This window comes from Diadema antillarum, unplaced genomic scaffold (assembly GCF_040938485.1).
Source record: "Diadema antillarum isolate AM-2024a unplaced genomic scaffold, OU_Dant_1.0 scf00000205, whole genome shotgun sequence".
Classification (NCBI taxonomy): Eukaryota; Metazoa; Echinodermata; class Echinoidea; order Diadematoida; family Diadematidae; genus Diadema; species Diadema antillarum.
The window spans coordinates 962,637-983,621 of NW_027271094.1; the positions used below are offsets into that span (position 1 = coordinate 962,637).

General features: G+C 37.3%; 1 protein-coding gene across 1 annotated transcript; it reads left to right on the top strand.

Moving 5' to 3' along the window:
* The first annotated feature begins 5,872 nt into the window (after positions 1–5,872).
* On the top strand, positions 5,873–16,209 carry LOC139723998 (pre-mRNA-splicing factor 18-like). Its single transcript, XM_071635195.1, has 10 exons — positions 5,873–5,969; positions 8,423–8,501; positions 9,343–9,446; positions 10,297–10,410; positions 11,212–11,427; positions 11,984–12,124; positions 12,883–12,954; positions 14,138–14,255; positions 15,468–15,505; positions 16,120–16,209. Exons 1-10 carry the CDS (start codon positions 5,901–5,903, stop codon positions 16,207–16,209), a joined length of 1,041 nt encoding a protein of 346 aa, XP_071491296.1. The 5' UTR covers positions 5,873–5,900.
* The last annotated feature ends 4,776 nt before the right edge of the window (positions 16,210–20,985 follow it).

Sequence of the window (20,985 nt, forward strand, 5' to 3'; positions counted from 1 at the left end):
AATTGTGGTAACTGCACTAAAGGTAAACAATTTTAGGACCATGCAATTTCTTCTCTTTTTTTTTCTACCATCAACACAATAGCACAGTGTAGTCATCAATCGTGATCTTCACATCAGATCGTCTTGGATTGCAACAAAATGCAACGAATCCCATCTAATATCATGCTTCTTAATCACGTTGCTCGGGATCAACCGAAATGTTTCACCCTCCTTCCGCTTATTCTTTGCACGTTTGCCTTTATCATTAAACTCAAGGACTACAGGTATATAATACATTTTGTTTTCCCCAAGGCAGTCACCTGCATCTTTAGATTATCATTTCTTAAAGATTCATAACAGTAAGCATGTTTTAAGTTTCATTAGTGAGGTACACTTGTATTTAAGCTAGTGTTTATCATTTCATGAAATCATCTTGTATCATACCATCATTGCATTGTAATTATACATGCACGTATACATATACACACACACACAAAGTAACTCCCCTCTTCTCAAAATGACATCAGTTTAAAAAAAATGTTTTGGGCAAAAATTTGCAGTGGCATTTCTATACTACTGTAAAAGTGGATATTTTCGTGCGACTAATTTTTCACGCTTGGCCGGGTCAGAGGAGTTTCACGCATTTTTAATTCTGCGGAATCAAGACATCGCTCACAGGAACGTATGGCAAGCAAAATATTCACATGCTTTTATTTTCGCACTAGTTTCTGGTTGCACGAAATGCGCGAAAATTTCGACACTGCGAAAATTTCCACTTTTACAGTAAATGACAAACTCCTGTGTGAAAATGAAAATCACTCGTTGAGTCATGCACAGGTAAGAGCACATCAAAGGCAAATAATCACTTTTCAAAATTTACAAAACATTCTGTTTCTTGTTGTTAATTTGTTGATATCAAACAATCCAGCATATCTCTTTCTTTTTTTAAACGTCTGATAGTCTTTTTTTTTTCTTTAATGAAGTGCTTTGTACTCATTAGAAAAGGCACTATTGGTATTTACAAATGTCTTCTATGCTATTGCTGCATGTTCTCAAGCCTTGTAGTACTATTATACGAAGGACCTGTCCTTCCCTATATCATTGACCTATAAATTTTACACTCATTTAGACTGCTAGAAGAGCAATGTTACTTTGAGTACACACACATTTAGTAAACTTCTGCACTGCTCAGCATTTCAAGGTATTTAATTCTACCAAATAGATATTAAACATTGGTTTTTCTCAGTAAGAAGGAAAACCTTGAAATGTAAAGTTAAACTGGATGAAAATGCCCTCTTTCTCATTTCTACACAAATCCCCATAGCTATGATCAGTCACCTCTTTCACTCTGAAGAAGTGCTATGATGACCTTGGTCCTGATAAGTTTTTACACTTTTCCAAGGTTTTCACTGAACCTTTTAACTTAAAAAGGGCTATTTCTAGGGCCAAATAATTAGTAATACATTGACCTGACATTTCAACCGTTACAGGATTGAAACTGGCCAAGCATTACTGATCATGCATGTTCCATGTCAATATGATTAAAACAACAACTGACTAGAGTCTAGCCCTACAGAAAAAGTCCTGCACAAAATGTAAGTTTATAGATTCACTGTCCTTTTCAATTCTTTTGTTTCCCCCTTCTAGCGGTTATTAAAGGAAGATATTTGAGCTCTCCCACTTCTCTTGTAAGTTGTGGTCTTATTCAACAGCTGCTCAGTCTGATTAAAACACACCGACTAGAATCTATAACAAGATTTTTTGGTTAAAAGTCAAACACAAAGAAAAACAAAGGCACAGATGTCACACCACTCGTACTCACAAGTTCTAAATGAGGGAAGTTTTGTTGCCCTCCCTCGATCAATCAGAAGTCAATGTCGAGTTACTAAAGCGGAACGTACCGTTATCAATCCGTAACTCGTTAGAACATAGCCGGCCAGAGCTTGCGGCTTTAGAAACTGAAGTATAAACGGAAACAGCAAAGTAAATATTAAAAAAGAGCCAAGGGGCCTTAGTGAGATAATGCCACACGACACAAGGGTCACAGCAATATTTCACGACTACGATACCCCGTGCCTTGGGATACTACTCTAGCTCAGCAACCTGTAGCTGGAGGTGGGGGGAAATGGAAAATAAAAACTTTCGTTGCATTGCGTTGTTAATGCTAAACTACTGACGGCATTATACAGACAAAAAAATCACCGTGTATTAAGAATAACTCACAATTTTTTGGTGCAAACAGATCGTTTGTCTGCTAGTTGCTCCCACGACCCACGCCGGAGTGATCGGTGAGGAGGGGAAGGAGTTTCTCGCTTGTTTTGTCGATCCCGCGACGGGAAATGGAAGGGTCGTGTACAAGCTAGCAGAATTAGAAATTCACTGATCGATCTAGAGCTATCTCACGCACGCGACCAAAAGCGCGCGCCCGACCAAATGCGTGTAAACAGCTGATGTGGGATGACTGTGTCCTGAGAAAAATTTCCCCTACTCTTTGGTTGTGTACACTCTGATCAAGTTTCCACCGTCCAGCCGACGATGGGGGGAGCTATGCCACTACCGCCAGAGCGGGTTTACCGCTGCTGACCGCTGCATCACAACACATCGAAAGAGTTTACCCATATTGAAAGATTTTGCTGTCTGGCAATCTATTGTAAAGTGTTTTCGTTCATTGGTGTAAATTTTCGGGAAATATGATATTTTTGCAAGAAAAATTTAGTACAGCAGACACTGAGGACAGTGAAAAGGCTGAAAGGGATACTGAGTAGGTCACATGTTTTGTAGTCAGGGGAGTAGAGGAGTTAATGTTAATTCAAGGTGTTACTTTTTTGAAGGAAAAAGTTTTAAATTTGATGAAAGGGGTGGATATATGTTATAAAGAGAGAAAGATGCCAAGTTGTAAAGATTATACATTGTACTAATGAAGTGTGAATAATGGGATAATGAAAATATGCAATACCATTTCAGTGGCAGATCCGGAGGGGGAGCACCGGGCGAGCGCTCCCTCGTTATTTTTTGGTTAAAACAAAAGAAATAAAAAGAAAAATGGGGGGGGGGAGGCTCTTGTGCCCCCTCCCCTTTTATTTTGTAAAGGCGCCTCCCCTGTAAGGAAATCCTGAATCTGCCCCTGCATTTTTGTTTTATTTGGATAGAATATTATCTTCAGCGTTGATGATTATAATATGATTTGGATTATATGGGTTAAAGTACATATTTTTTTAAGTAAATGAAAACATTTATTGAAAGATTTCCTTGGTAAGTTTGATTTGACTGATGTTTGGCCTAAGCGTCATTTGAAATAATTTTTGGTCAGAAGCAGTTTAATAACTAGTGTTATTACTCTGAACTAATGTTCAGAGTAGATTAGATTAGATTTTCATTTCTTCAAATCCTCTATTATACCTGATCATGATGGAGTTAGAGTAGAGTTTAGTAATATGATAGATAGTTTTAATTACAGGAATTGGACATTTATAACAGTAATTTATGTAATTATAAAGATTCTGTAAATCTGGTTTAAAAAAATTGGAAATGGAAAAAAAAATGGCGGGGTCAAGTAAATAATCAAATCAAATTTTGGGAATTCATGAAAATGAAATTACAAAAATATATAATGCAGTTTCCCCATGGAAAAAAAACAACAACTAAAGTCAGAAGAATCAATATTAGAAAATTGGAAAATGAGATTTAAGATTTCAATTAGTATGATCAATTTGCATATCAACATTCAGGATGAAATCGATTAAAAAATGGAATTGGTTATTTTATTATATTGATTATTCACAAAGTTTAAAGGTGCATTCGAGAAAAGAATGGTCTGAAAAAGGAGAAAAATCATGATTTTTAGTTTTTCAACAGTTATTGCACTCGAATAAAAGGAAATGTGCATGTGATTTATGAGATTGAGATGTATTTGTAAGTTTTCAATTATTGTTTTCTTTGTACACATGCATTATTTTTGTCACTGAAGAAAGTATGATATTTTATGTTCATATATATGAACTGAACTTGTTCGTGATGGTAAAGAGATTCAGAAGATTATGAGGAAGTACATTGTATTATGAAATTGTACATGGATGTAAAGATGAAAAAATTATATGGGATATTGAAGATAATTATGATTTTTAATGAATTGCCCAGATTAAGTGAAGAAGATAAAGAATTTTGAAAAAGGCAAGTTTCATTAGAAGAATGTTATCCAATTCACAGGGATAAGGAAATTATTACATTTATTGAGAAAGATATGGAAAGGATCTTTTTATAACACATGTATATCACAAGTTATATATAGACCAACAACTTGATAAAATATCATCAAAAAAGTAGTTGAAAGGGCAAGGGAGGTGTTAATAGGGAATGTTATTCTTTATGATTAGGTGAGCAATGTTACAGACAGAAAAATATTGGTGAAGTATTGCGATTTATGAATGATACCTGAATAGTTTTTTTTTTCAATATTTGCATTTGTCTGAAGGTTTTTTTTTTTTTATTGCAGTGGATTTTAAAAAAGCATGCGATTTTATTTCACACATCTTTCTTTTTTTAATTCCAATCATCAGAATTATTTGAATTTGGTAAAGACTTATGTTGATGTTCTATAAGAATGTTAGTAGTGCAGTAAATGTGATGTGATGGATGAGAAATATTTAACGGTATATTTTGAAGGTAAAAGAGTAGTATAAGACAAGGTGTAACCCATTGTCGCTGTGTCATATTATATTAGGAAGGATATGAGAGAATATAGAATTTGGGAGTAGAGGAATAGAATACTGGGACAGGAATACTGGGATTTGCCTCTGCACGGACATAAGAATTTTAGGGGTTTGTTTTCACGAAATTTTGAGATAAGATAATGATTTGAATTATAAGGAAATTCTGAGTAAAATTAGAAGATTAATGGCTGTTGAAGGCAACGAGACTCTAGAATGTTGGAAACTGTTTTCAAAGTTGAATTATATGTTTCGTCTCTCATGATATTTTTCATACATGGTATTTTACCAAGAAAAAAAAAAGCTTTTAATTTCATTTGAGGAGGGAAGACAGTGAATAAAACGGTAAATATTATATAATATAAAGGTTGTGTTGGGGGGATGAGAGTACTAAATTTTGAAGTGTGTATTAGACTCGGAGAATAATGTGGATGAAACAGTTCATTATGGTGAAAAATATTGAGGTCGGAAGGTAACTTTTGATTACTTTTTAAGGTTCTTTGGTGGTCAATTTATATTTCTATCCTAATTACGATGTTAAAAAAAATGGACATGAAAGGTATAGGGCCTATCGATGTTTTATATAGAAATGCTTCAAGTATGGGAAGAATTAGTGCATATATTTTGTTGATAACAAGATGAACCCAGTTATTTTCAATATTAGAGGTATTTGTATTGGAAGTAAAATGATTTTTTTTTTTTGGTATTGAATTATTTCAGAGAATTATATTTCAAATAATATACATTTTTTTAATAGGTCGTCAGTTAAAATCATTTTCATATCTTTATGATATCGATTTTACTACTGAAAATCAAAAATGGTTAAAGATTAGGGGGGGAAGTTATATAACGCAGGACTGGATACGAAGTGATTTCAAATTGATTTTATGGCTCTGGATATTAGACATAGAAATGATGATATTTGGACGATTACAGAAATTATGCGAGTTGAAGTCTAGATGATTATAAAACAAGATTTATTTTTACTTCATTCAACAATTTCCCCCCCCCCCCCCCCCTCCCCCAAACACGAACACACACACGCACCCGCCGCACACACGTAGTGAGTAGGATCTTCGGCGACACACACACAACACACGTTACACAAAATTACTCATCAGCTAGGTCGATAGCTGGCTTACTGGTATATAGGCCACAGACTCTTCCTGTGGTATAGGCCCTACATCGACTAAAAAGCTTTTCGTTAGGATCAAGATGGATTTCCTCAAGGCAGAGATAGCGAGGAAGAAGAAGCAATTGGAGCAGACAAATCTTGTTGGCGGCGTAAGTACTTAGTATTCTTAGTGGAACCACAATAGAAAGTCAACTCAGTTTTCTAACCTGTTTTTGTGTATAATCCCAGTGTTTATGGCGAAAGTGCGATGCTGTTTCGTAGTCCCTAACGTGTCTTTTCGTGTAAGCGGAAAACAATGTACTTTGTAGGCAAAAAGCTAAGCTTGTTACAGTCTCTTTATAGTCTTAGCTTTAGTGAAGTGTCGTTAGCACGTTAGGTCCATTGCATTGAATGAGAATGTGTGAACACGTTTCATAGGCTTTCGTAGTTGAATGCTGTGATGTTGTATCCTTATGAACTAGTAAACTAGTAGTAAACTTGCATTGTATACAGTAGGCGCGGCAGCTAATTATCACTAAACTTACTGTACAGGTTTGTTTGCATGCATGCAACAGCAACATTCAGTGTCCATCAGACTAGTCAACGGTGCTTTTGTTGAATGAAAGTGTTATGATTTAACTAGTTCTATTTACGATAAAGATATTAAAGTGGCATGTGTGAGTGTAAAGCAAGTTACCCACTTTTCGACCGCCTAAATTGCGGAAGCAAAATAGCGTGCATGATTCGAACGCCTGCGCTGCGATCATCGTTTGAACGCCTGTGGCTGTGCTCTTTGTTCGACCCCATATGTCTGTGCTTCGACATTCCCGATGTACTTACCGCGCCCTGCCTATATGAATGGATTAGCGTGCATGCGAAACTGTATACATCGCACTATGATCGCGTGGTACTCCATGTACTCCACGCTGTGCGAGATGTGAGAGATTCAATGCATACATAACATGTTGCGATCGAACCATGGTGATACTGCAAATTCTGACACAGGTGGCATGCAAAATGTAAATATCGCATAAACGCTCAAGTTATCTCAGAAACTGCTGCCATCATGGCTGTAAGTGTACTTGCTGTATAGATTCAATGCAGATAAACAGACTAATAACTTCAAAACTTGGAATGAAACGAGTCTATGTGTTGCTATGCAACTTTACTTACCTGTTACTTACCCGTTGAACTGCTTATGCAAGCTGACCCAGGAGGGTTGCGACAATGATTTCGGGGGTCTGGCGACGTGGCCCAACGTTGTGCTCTTCGGAACACGTGTGGAGGTAGTTGCATGGTTTGAATTTCGCACTTGATTTGCGCCATTTTTTATTCATGAATTCAGGGAATTTTTATTCGTAAGAGTGGTCTATTCATGGAAACGATCGAATCAAGGGTAACTTGCTTTAGAGGAAAAACAGGCTGTCAGGCTTACAGCATTTTGGACCCTATAGGAGGCTGCATCCTTGTGATGATTGGTAGGGCAGCCTTCTGGAAGGTATCAACAGTAGGTGCAGTGACAGCATTGCTTGGAAGGTTGTTCCAGATACATTAATACAGTATGTGGATAGAAGGAATATTTGTATGGGTCAAGTGAAGCTTCTGGTATCATGTATTTGAGCTTGTGGTCATGTCTGTTGATATAAGGGGCTGGAGAGATGGAGGGCAGAAGTGAGATGTTGACAAGGTTATAGTGGACTTTGTAGAACATGGTGCATTGTGCAGCAAGGCGTCGTGTGTGTGTGCAGTGTGTCCCATCCCAGTTTGGTTACAAGGGCTGTAGAGGAAGTACCCCATCTGTAATCATGGTGAACAAAGCGAGCAGCTGCTTTTTGGACTCCTTCAAGGCCTTGTACTGTGTTGGTGTAGTATGGATTCCATGCCTCTGATTCATATACTCTAGCTGTGGATGAACAAGCATTTGATATGCCCTGTTTTTGACAACTTTGGAGCATGGGGATAATGTTCATCGAAGGAGACCGAGAGTTCTGTGTGCTTTTTGACAAATGGCCTGGCAGTGTGTAGTCCAGCAAAGATCTTTTAAGACAGTGACCCCCAAGTACTTGTATTCTTGGACTCTGAGTATGATCTCCTCAAGGAGCTTGTATTCGCAGAGCGAAGGTTTCTGTGCTATTGAAAAGTAGCATGTGCTCTTCTACATACATGTAATATGCTATACAGTAGAACCTCGTTTATGATATACAAATAGTTCAAGGAGGTCAGATTTAGGGAGGTACCTGATCTAACGAGGTAAGTTTGCCCACCCCATCCCTTTTATATTCTTTTGTTTTTAGCCCTGATATAGCAAGGAAATTTCTGTGGTCCCAAGCAGCTCATTTTAATGAGATTCCTCTTTACCAGAGAATTTTTCTCTACATTACATCCCAGATCCATGATCCCATAATTTACTTTGTACTCCCTACATAGATAATGACTTTTTGATGATAAACAATCTGCTGTAGCATGTCTGTATTATGTGTCCCATTTTGCTGCGTGATGCTCCATGTGTTGATATTTGTAACAGATTCGATCAGAATTGAAAATTGACCTTTTGAATTCTTTTATTGTATGACTTGCAGCAGGATACATGTACCATATTTTCCTATCTTTGTCCTGATTGCAGGATACAGGTAAAAAGACCTTTAAGCGGGGTGATCTCATGGCCAAGCAGGAAGAAGAGTACTGGAAGAAACATAAAGTAGGTGGAAATGCAGAAAAACAAGAATATTATGTGTCTGTATGCTCTCTTTGTTTGACACTGCAACATGGACATCACATGATTATCCAGCTCCATGAGTTTAGTGATTTTTTTTTTTTTGATTTTTTGAAAAAATCAGAGTTGTCAAGTGTATATTTAGTACAGCGTGGGAAGGGTGGTCCCATTTTTTTTTCCTACAAACATTGTGCAATCCTTTTTCAATTCGAATCACACTGATCTAAATCCAGAAGAATGAGTAGAAAATTTCTATATTAATAGAAATTCCTGCATGTATATATGTATATTGTAGATATATCTATCATATTTTTCTATCTTCTTTATTATTGTTGTCATAATTTTAGCCAACATAAAGTTCATACCAATCATAGATAATGTTCTTATCAATATCTCAAACTTTGTATTAATATGTTTGGGGGTCATATATTTTTTTCTTTTCTTTTCTGCCCAGTCACATACAGTAGTTATGAGTGGAATGTGTGAAGGCATCACAATATATGTAAAAGAGTATTTTGCCTACTTATGTAAAAAATCAAAGTAATTTGAAACAATCCATTAGAGTTACTGACTTGTTATGTTGTGAGTTCAAATATTGCTGTTACTTTGTTATTGATGTTACATGTCAAGGGCTTGAAGGGGGGGGGGGGGGCTGGGGGACTGCCCCCCACCCCCTTTCTAGCTGGTTAAAAAAAAAAAAATCTGAAAAATGTTCTAAGTCCCCCTGCATATGTGCATATAAAGGAAATTAGAACTTAAGTTTCTCAGGTAACACAGAATGAAGTATAATTACTCAAATTCTCATTTGTACTGTTTTTCAAAACAGATAGAGACTGCGGATGAGGAAGCAGAGAGAAAGAGGTCCCGCAAGGAGCGACTATCCAGCGATGCCATGAATGATGACCCTAACCTCGTTACTTTGTCCAGACAGGAGGTTAGTCTGTTAACACGTTTGATATCTTTGTACCGCAATACATTTGGTCCTGCTTAGTAAGTAGGCTCTAATACAGCCAACATGTTGTTAGCTTGGCTTATTATCTTTTCAATGCCTACCAAAATCAGATGACATGTAGTAGTTTCTGAGATCAGAGAGAGTAGAATGCCGTCATGTGACACCAAACTGTGATGGTTTTAAGAGTGATAATAGCGAGCTATATATCTGTGACATGAATGCTAAAGATGACACTACTAGGCAAAAAATGGTGTTCTACACATGTGTGAGACAGCTGTTTCAATTGTTCAGCCAGGGAGGGTGCATCATCCTAGCATTTGCAGCAAAAATCTAAAGCTTGCTAGTTTCAAAGAGCAGAGGATTTTCTTGCAAGTGATAGCTACTGGTCAATATTCATGATATTCCCACTCAAGGGAGCACAATTTTATTGCTTACTTTCTTCCTTTGAGTGTGTGAAATGGGTGAGGGTTCGTGCCTATGCTTCTTCTAATAAGTATTTTTGATGTGTCAGAGTGCCCCTACTGCAGATAGCAGTTTGACAGGGTGATGCTCTTTAATATTTGATGGCAAGGTCCATAATTTTCTTGGCAAAATCATGAGTGTTGGTACAGTTTCTAACTTTGCATATGTTTTCATACCCTGTGTCTAAACATGAAGCAGTAATTTTTCTGTACACAATATTTAGAGAAGCTGGCAACATTGAGCCAGTCTATCGCAATGCACTACTTATGTTTCTGGAGTCAATGGTGAGGGGTCCCTCTATGTAGCTTACCATGAGCTGAAAGCACAAAATGCATTTTACTGCACAGTTTCAACATGTGTCTTCTTGCAGGTGATAAGGCGACTGAGAGAACGAGGAGAACCGATCAGACTCTTTGGAGAGACTGACACAGAAGCGTTCTTCAGGCTTCGGAAAATTGAAATGTTAGCTCCAGAGATTAATAAGGTAATCAAAGATAGACGCTGTAATATTGGTGCTTATTGCAGCTTCTTCAGTCAAAGTACTTGCTTTGTTAGCAAATTTATTATTTTGTTTTATGTGTTTGTATGTTTTGTGTGTTTATTTTCCTCACTTATTCATTTGTAGATTGTTAAGGCTTCATATCCGTCCCTTCATATTGTGTTTCATATCATGTGTGGCCTTTGATACCTTTACTGAAGTTTGCATTAACCTGTTGAGGACGAGTCTCGAGTATACTTGGGCAGGGATCTATGGGAAATGCGTGTTGAAGCAAAATCAGTCCATCCTCAATGGGTTAAAAACAGAGAGATTGTATTAAAGACCCGGTAGTGTGGGGATTCATGGATGGCCCAATTCATTCACTGCCCACTGGGATACTGTACATTAGGAACCACGGATAGCACCAGTCAGCAAATATATGCATTGAATATGCATGTCGGTAATCATCGACTCCAGTCAAGATTCTTTGGCTGTGTGTCTACTTACACAGATAATTGTGATAAAGCTGTGCACAATTCATTAGGAGAATTTTTGGATATATCCATATATCCAAGCAAAACCAGCCTCTCATTCCATGGTATCCCACCGCCACCAGGTTTTTAACATGGACACATGAGCAAGTTAGCTGTTTGAAATGCATTGAAATCTGGCAGTGCTTTTATTTCAGTGCAGTGGGAGGAGCTTTCTGTGGGAACTTGTTTGGAAAAAGTAGCTCTCTTTGTTGCCTCCCCCCCCCCCCCCCCCAAAGATTTCTATATTTATCACCCTTTTGCGTTCCATTTCCAGGGTCTGAGGAATGACTTCAAGGAGGCCATGGACAAGGTCGACCAGCAGTACCTGGAGGAATTGGTGAAGGCGCAGGGAGGAGATGTTCCAACCAGCGCCTACGACATCAAGTACGACGATGATGGCAACACCATAGACACCATCCTCCAAATGGCAGAAGGCATGGGCAAGGGTGACGAAGAAGTGGACAATAAACTTGTCCTGGTCTATCTGAAGGTAAGGATGAGATGATGTTCGGCTTAACCAAGTACTCAGTATGCCCAGAGTTGTAATCTTCAGTTTTCTTGTTGTGCTATGGAGTCGTTCAAAAGAGAAACCCTTAAATTTTTGTAAGTGGAAACTTCATTGTCAGTTGCCAGAATGTCTGTGTTAGTTTAAATCCAATCTCATTCTGAAGCTCGATCACAGCTATGTACCTAATGTTGCACATAATATGTGTCATAATAGAGCAATATGTGAATCATCTGTGTGTGTAACTAATGTAGAGGAGCTGACATCATCTTTTGCTTTAAATTTTGTGTGTCAGCACAAATTGCAGTTGCTGTGTGCTCTGTAATGTGTCTTACAGTTGAGTTGATTATGTTCCAAGTGGTATTAAATCTATTTTGAAAACTTTGAAAAAATAAGAAATACTGAATTCAAACAAGGGCTTCAACTTGTTAGTATTTTCTCAACTCTATTGTTTTGTTTGTGATTGTGATAGTATTGATTTGGGTTGGTTGTTATAAGAAATACAATGATTTGTATGCACCTTTCTGCTCGTTTATTCTAGTTTTTGTTGAAAGGATGGGCACAGGAACTGAACTCCAGACCTGAAGATCTCAAGCGGAGTACAAAAGGCAGACTGCAAAGTGCTACATACAGCCAGACCTCAGCATATCTCAGACCACTTCTCAACAAACTCAAGAAAAAGGTATAGTGTGAGAGTTCTTTGAAGCCTTCGTCTCATGAAAGTTAATTTTTTAAACCCCGACATCCCGACTTTTATATTTTATATATTCAATACATCATTACAAATTTGTACTGGGATAAATGCAAAGAAACCAAAAAATATTTTGCAAATGTTTGATAGACTGAAAGTGTCATAGAGTTTTTATTGATCATTTAACTGATATGTAATAGATAAACTGACTTGACTTTGGAAGAACCTTTAGAGGTATTGTCTCTTCTAAAAACATACCAAATCTTCCCCTGCCCCTTGTCATAAATGAATGAAGAAGTTATTCTCTAAATTTCCTTCATCTTGCGAGAACGTGAGTGACAGTTTCTTTGTGCCATGTGTTTAAACTTGTTTGTTGTGTGAGTTTTTACTCAGGGGTATTGTGGAGCCATTTATGTTGAGAGAAGTTGCTTTCAACCCCTCCCCCACAGAGTTGACCATATGCAGAAGAATCTCCTTGTTACAATCATGACAAATGCCTTGTTTAAGATTTCTTACTACATGAAGTGCAAAAGCCAAGAAATACAAAGAGTTAGGACCTGCGAAATCACCTTGTTGTATTAAATAGGACTTTGGTATATCTGACCTCTTAACAATGCGGTTCCTGCAGTATCTCCTTATCCATACACTAAGACTTACCCCGTGTAGGTCATGTGATGTGAGTCTAGATCCAGCATGGAAATAATCTGTTTATTCTTTATGTGATTGAGTGTTTGTTTTTCTGTATACAGACTCTTTCAGCAGACATCTTGGACAGCCTTGTTGCCATTGTGAGATTTATGCTGCAGCGAGAGTATGTCAAGGTGAGGAGAAATTTGAGTTAAGTTACTTCACATCATCAATGAATCATGCAACCTCACCTACACTTCATTGTCCTTTGGAATTACCAGTATATGTTTTCATTTCTATGCAGTACTGTTTTGGTACGTCATCTAACATGGCCACATGCTGTATTGACTAGAGTTTAGATTCTACGTGGCCATGACTAGTGAAGCAGAAGACCTGCTTGTAGATCCCACTTTTCAACATCCAGGGTAAACACTTTTTCAAGAGGAGTTAAAACAAACATCCAAGGTGATGTAGATCATAAAAGATTTTAGATGTTGGTGATGTAATTCACTGTTGGCCATTTTTGGTTTTGATGTTGTTGTTGTTGTTGTTATGTTATGTTATGTTATGTTATGTAAGGATAAGGATAGGACAAACTACTACTTACACTATTATGGAAGACAAGTTTACTTTGAATATGAGTGGAGGGATGCTACTTAACATGGTGCTGTCTTGTCGTCTTGTAGACTTGAAGTTCTGAAGTGATTAGATTCATTCTGAGGCTGCTTGTCATATCCATGTTCATGACAGTGGACATAATATACATAAAATACATTTGCATCTTTGCATATTCAAATTAACTAAGAGAACCAATTGAGGTTAAGATATGGAGGAGGCCAGTTAAAATACATGAACCAAGCTCACCTAAGAATCTAATGAAAGCAAGTAGGATAAAGATGGCAGCTAGCTGGGGAGAATACCTCACCCAGAATATTAAACAAAAGAGTCTGATGTGGCGATGCAGTGAGTAAACATATCTGAATAGGAAAGGAATAAAAGTGACGAGAGGAATAAAGGAGAGACCTATGGGAATGGGTGACAACCCAAGGAGCTATACAAACTGAACTAAGTAATAAACTGAAACTGGAAAGAGGTTGACCTTTAACCTAGCTGTCTTACAGGAGTTCGAAATTTTGATAGAAAAGTTAATAGAAGCCTGTCATCCCATCAGGTCTTGTACCAAACCACAGCAATGTAGTTTCCAGTTCTTGATGGTGAATGTGACATTAGTTACGAAAAATATTTGAAGGTTGTCTCTGTTTATTCACTCATATTCTGTTTCACACAGGCGCGTGATGCATACCTACAGATGGCCATTGGCATATAAAATATTCGAAAGTTGTCGCTGTTTATTCACTCATATATTTTTTCACACAGGCGAATGATGCATACCTGCAGATGGCCATCGGTAATGCCCCCTGGCCCATCGGAGTGACCATGGTGGGAATCCACGTCAGGACGGGGCGTGAAAAGATCTTCTCCAAGAATGTAGCTCGTATCCTTTGTCATTCAGTACTAGTGCTTTCTATTATTGTATACCTGTTTGATTCTCTTTGTGTCACTTCATTACTCTTTCTATTCTTTGTTGCCAACAAATACTACAATCTTGATCATTATCTATGTGTATTTAGGGTAGTTTAAAAACACAGACTCAATACAACACATTGGCTACTGTAGTAAAGTGCCTGTGCAACAATACACCATGTTTTGTCTAGTCTGTTGCGCTAACACACATACGCTTGTGACATTTGTGAACTCTGGCTACAAGTGCGCAAACTCCTGCCACAAGTGCAAATCACAACTTAGTGCAGAGTCTACTTCAAATTCTGATAACTGCTTTTTTCATCTGTTTATGCCTTCTCTATATAAGCTATAAACATTGATATAATTATGTTGGATGGTTTCATTTCATAGACTACCAGAAAATGTTGCACTGGCTAGAGCATAGGCTAGAGCATTCCTGGGTATTCCATGCATTGCCATCCAATATAATATGAATTCATATCATATCTGTGTTTTGTGTGCCACAACCTGATTGATCAGGGAATTTGTCCCCTCCCTACAAACTTAAAGGGATGGTATAGTTTTGGTTGAGATGGGATCTCAGCTTTCAACTTTTTGCGAGATAAGTACAAACCACTCGTGAAGTATTGAAGAGCATACACTTGTAAGAGGAATTCAAAGTTTATTTGATGGAGATCGATTTTGAAAGGCTGAAATAACCAAAAACAAAGTAAAACAAAGTGATCCTAATAAAATGTGGGTCACACCTTTTGTTAGGATTGCTTTGTTTTGGATATTTCAGCCAATTCAAAAACCAATATTCATCAAATATACTTTGAATTGTATGCTCTTTCATATTTCATAACTGGTTTCTCATTATCTCACAAAAAAAGCAGGAAACCTGAAGCCCCATCTCAACCAAAGCTATATCATCCCTTTTATTAACGTTTATGTGTATTGTATCCACTGGATGCAAACAGACGGATGATCATTATTTGCATAGTTGATTGCAATTACAAAAATATCTGCCTATTTACTCTGATGTGAAATAACAACAACACTTCATGTACTAGTACCTGATTGTAGAATTTTGTGCAGTTTTTTTCAGGTTCATATGTACATGTGTAGCCAACGTGTCTACATTATCAACTCATTTATTTTATAGCAGAACCTGGTTGAGAGTCCTTAACATGATTGTGTTCAGATGTATTGAATGATGAAACTCAGAGGAAATACATCCAGGTAAATACCAAGTTTCTGGTGCCATTAATATCTTACAATCCCGCATCAAAACTTTGTTGTAGTGTGATAATGCCAGTCAATGAATTAGAATGTGTAGCAGGAATTTTGAATCTCAGTGCTTCCACCATCACTAAGGGAGCCAATGGGATTATGTTCTTCCCTTGCTCGTCTTTCATTCCGTCAATCTGTCTAAATTTTCATCCTTGTAATTCCATTTACAAGATATTTAAAGAACTATCTCAGCAGACTATATCTTATTGATTGCAAAAACAGGGAAGCTGTGTACATGTCAATTGTGAACTTTCTGCCCTGCTTGAGTTTGTCATGTTTTCTCACTAACATTGTTCATACTTCCAGTCACACCCCCATGACACGAGGCAATCAACTAATATTTGATGTCAATATTTATGAAGTCAATATTTGAGTCACAGATGCAAGGTTCAACAAGGTCAATGCACTCCACTGTTAGAAGCTCTTGTAGTTGTGTTTGGCAAATTATTAAGTATGTACGGAGGAAGAGTATTGCTGGTGATCCTTCTTGTTTAGGAGGGTGGAGGAGGTGCAGTTATGGAACAGTGGTGTAGTAAAGTTTGTTTTTTATTCTTTCTTTCCAGGCATTGAAGCGACTCATGACATTATGTCAGCGGCACTACCCGACAGATCCATCCAAGAGTGTGGAATATCTTGGTGTCAACCTGTTCTAAGTACCGATCATCGAAGGGACATTTTCAAGCTCAGAAATTTCGTGAGACTTGGTGTTACATGTGACCAAGAGACATCGAGCAGTGTGAATGAATCTGATGCTTTGGTAGCTAAAGGCTCACTGTTACGATGCTGATATATGCTTGATAGCTGATGTGGCCTGTCAGGACTATAGACCAGTTTCGGAAGAAGAGAATGTGAAGCCAGATCGCCTTAGTCCTGAAAGCAATTTTGCGGAAGACATTTTTAGTCAAGCAGCCTGGAGGAATGCCAGACAAACATTCAGAAGAGAACATCAATGTTGCATCCCTCATAAAATTTGACTTGCCCCCACCAGAAAGCTTCATTCAGTGACCAAGTTATGATTGATTGACAGAAGGAAACCTGATGAGACAAGCAGAGCGTCCTTTTGTCAAAATCCTGGACTTTGCAGATTGTTATGTCTCTCTCTCTCTACAGGTCGTATATAGACAGATACCTTATGTGACAAGTCCATTTTTGCAGGTCCCATTCCCTTTATATTCTTTTGTTTTTATCCATGATGTATTGACATATCATTGACTGAGAACCAGAAAGGTTTTATTGCAATTTTTGCAATATTTTTATTTTTGGGATACTGATTTATTGGCATCGTGTTGTAGAGCTCAATGTCCTCTACATTATGATGTCAGTGTTAAATTATTTTCATTTTTATTGAAACGTTAAAGATTAAAACCACAGGGGCGCTATTTTACCCTTTACATTGAAACAGTGCTTCTAAATCGACCCACTTTTGATTAAATAATTATTTTGTTTCATGAAAATTGATTAATTCACTTTTAACTATGCTCAAATCTTGCAATGTGAAAAAAATCAGAAAAATGAAATATCTAATCCCTTTTGAGGCTGCTTGCTCATTGTCAGAGTTTTTATTATGCCTCCGCCACGAAGTGGTGCCGGAGGCATTATGTTTTCGGGTTGTCCGTCCGTCCGTCCTTCCGTCCGTCCGTCCTTCCGTCCGTCCGTAATGAATTTTGTGGACAAGGTAACTATCAAAACCTGTTGAGGTATCCTAATGAAACTTGGCATGTATGTGTATTAGGGGGTGAAGTTGTGCCTATCAACTTTTGGGTGCACATGGTCAAGGTCAAAGGTCAAAAGGTCAAGGTCAAATACATAAAATTTCACTATTTCCACCATATCTATTGAATGCCTGAAGATATTTTCTTGAAACTTAGTGTATACATGTATTACCCAATTAAGATTCTCTGGTGAAAGTTTGGGTCATGAGGTCAAAGGTCAAAAGGTCAGGGTCAAATACATAAAATTTCACTATTTCCACCATATCTATTGAATGCCTGAAGATATTTTCTTGAAACTTAGTGTATGCATGTATTACCCAATTAAGATTCTCTGGTGAAAGTTTGGGTCATGAGGTCAAAGGTCAAAGGTCAAAAGGTCAAGTAAAAATATTAAAACTTCTTTTTTTTTCTCCGTACCTTGGAAAATTGTTCAAGGTATCTTCATGGAACATAGTATATACATGTACTGACTGGAAGTGATTATCTAGAGAATGTAGGGTTCATGGGGTCAAAGGTTAGGGGTCAAAGGTCAAGTGCAACACCTCAAAATTTTACTATTTCCCTCATATTTATGCAATGCCAGCAGGGTTATTTTTTTTTTTACACTTGGTGTATGCATGTGTAACCTATTAGAAATTCTCTGGAAAGTTTTTTTTTTAAAATTGTTTTATTGCCTCAAAGGTCAAAAGGTCAAAGATCAAGTGAAAGTGCTGAACTAACTTTTTCCTTCATATCTCGGAAGTGGCTCAAGTTATCTTGAAACTTAGTACATATTATGCATGTTCTACCTGAAAGTGATAATCTTATGAATTTTAGGGTCAAGGGCCAGATGAAAATGGTAACAATTTAATATTCAATTCAGAAATTTCACTTTTTCTCCACACCTGTACCTTGAAAATTACTCAATGCCTAAATGTATGAATGGGTCAAAGTCAAGTTAAAGTCCTTAAATCCCTAAATACATGCTCTCCTATTCATCCAATTAAACCTAGGTCAAGGAAGGTGAACATTCAACACATTTGTGACAAACTTGTCATTTCAATATTTGGCAATTTTTTGAAAATGTAATCACACATTGTCCACATGTACTATCTAGACCTATTGGGAAAATCATGCATTATGGCGGAGGCATACCAGTCGCCAAAGCGACATTTCTAGTTAACAATTGAATGTGTTTGTCTTGTGAACAGATGTCCCATTCCAAGATGATTCGTATTGTAAAAAAATTACAACCCCCCCCCCCCAACAATTTCATACAAAAAAACATGTTAAAAAGTGTCCTCTTGACATTTGTGAAGTCTAACTATGTATGTGAAGCAATCTACCATCCCAGTGAGTTGTTTGGTTTCAAGTGACTCTGTAAAAGCAAGTCCCCACAGGAAAGAATAATCCTCAGCAATGTGACATCATTCAGTGTGTCAGAATGCAGTAGGCATATCATTAGGGTAACAGGGTATTTTTATGTTACGATGTGGTTTGAGCTAATATAACGCACTTGAATGTCAAGAATAAAAAATAAAGATAAAAGGATTACGTTCAATAACGTGGTAAGATCATCGGAAGGTATTCCTTTGTTTTAGCGTGTGGTTTAGAAGAAAACATAGAAAGAATGGTTCTCGGTCTTCGTTACTGATAATGGGAGGTAAAGAAGGATAACTGAGCCTAGCACGTTTGTTTCTGAGACTTCCCAATTCAAATAGTTCATGTAGAGAGACAGCATGGGGATTGTATACACTGACAGTGTACACTGTGTGTTCAGCACAGACTGCAGAATGGGAAAGAGACATGGATAGCGTGAATTTTTCATTGTTTCGTTTGCCACATGTTTGAAAGCAGTTGGTCAAGAACCATGTTGTATCCGATCAGATTGCTTACGTTTTTCTTTATCATGCACCGAACATGACCTCCTTACAACTGGAACCTTGTTATAACAGGGTTTTACTGTATGATTTACCCTCATGTTCACAGCATTCAATTAAAAACAACTTTGGGGACTACATGAATGTTTACAAGAATAAACAAAATGAAGTAACCCTTCCAACAAAATGAAGTAACCCTTCCCATTCATCACGGTCTAAAAAGAAGTTTGTTGGACAAAGACATACAATGTATGTATTCTATTTGCAAGTAACACATCCAGATAAAGTTTAGTCTTACACAACTGTGAAGGCTTGTAAAAGATGTCTAATGCATGTACCTGAGTTTATATTCATACTGTAAGTGTATTAGAATACAACTTGATATAAGTTTCATTTCTTGTGTTAGTGGGTTAAGACTGTAAAGCAAATATCTCAGTTCATACTTCAGAGGAATACATTATACTGCAACACAGACAGTGATATTTTGCTAATATCATGTATTTATTGTAAATAAACTAGATGAAAATATGAATTCTGTCCCTGAACGAAATTCAATCATTGAGTGTCAATGAAGCAGAAAAATACAATCTTTAAGTATCTACACAATTTACGCACCATGTATAATTCATGTCCACGAGTAGCAATACGATAGTAAACCTCCCACCCAACATCATCGACAACTAGCTCAAGCGAGCATACTCGCTACACCCATGGCAGCGATTCAAACAAATCTGTTTGTGCCGGATGATGAGGCTCCCTCTTTCACTGAATAGTCCACTTGGGGAAAATGGAGACAACTACAACTCGTCATTTGCTCAGCAGAAGGACTGATCCCTGCATCATTATTTTGACTCCTATATCACATTTTGGTCTGTGACATACATGTAATTTGATAAGAGTTTTGAAAGCTGTTTCATGTGATGTAACATTATTTGCTGTGATTTTTTCAAGTGCACAAGAGTTAAGCCCTTCTGCCAGGCAGGAGATGAACTACTACCATTTAAGGATGGTACCAACAATCATGATTTACAACCTCTCAAATAAAATTTTGAGATACAGGGTATCGGGCAGGCTTGGAACTAAGCAGTAAATTACTACACATGCCAATGTCAAAGCATGATCCCCAATGCGTCAAGAAAATTTGCATAGGAAGAAAAGATGGTTTATTTTCAGATGACCTTATTTGTCCAACAGACAATATCTCATCAATATCAAGTGTCTAGCTTAACATCTTGCATTGAGACTGGTATGACATAGTATGATTTTGAGAGATTTATGACAAATGTCACAGGGACGATTTTCAAGGCAATTAAAATACATTTGCATGTATGGAACATCACTTTCAATTAACAGTTGTACCTGCTATCATGATTTCAAAGTAAAGTTTAAAGTAATCAATTTCAAAGTAGGTTTAAAGTAATAAGAATTCATAATGAAAATTCTGATCACAATTTTGAAGTCACTCTCCTAGCATCGACTACTACCAGAGCAGGTGAAAATGTATTCGTATGAACCAATGTTTATGCATTTGATGCCAAATGCTGTAAGACACACATATACCAAGCATGATTTTATAAGCACCTTTATCCACACAATACACATAGCTGGCCACTTCAAACTTGATCTTTCGCCAGTCTGCTTAGAAAATATGATGACTTAAGTGTGGCGTCTTGTCAGCAGTATTCATTACAACTACAGACATCGGGTGAGGCAACCAGAGCAAACATAAACATATTAAAATGTTGAAGCCATTGAAGGTGATATCAGCTCATGCCCAACCTGCAATGAGTTTCAGCATTTAGAACCGAAGAACCTCAAACATGATCTACCATACCGCCCATGGGAATTGTTGATCATT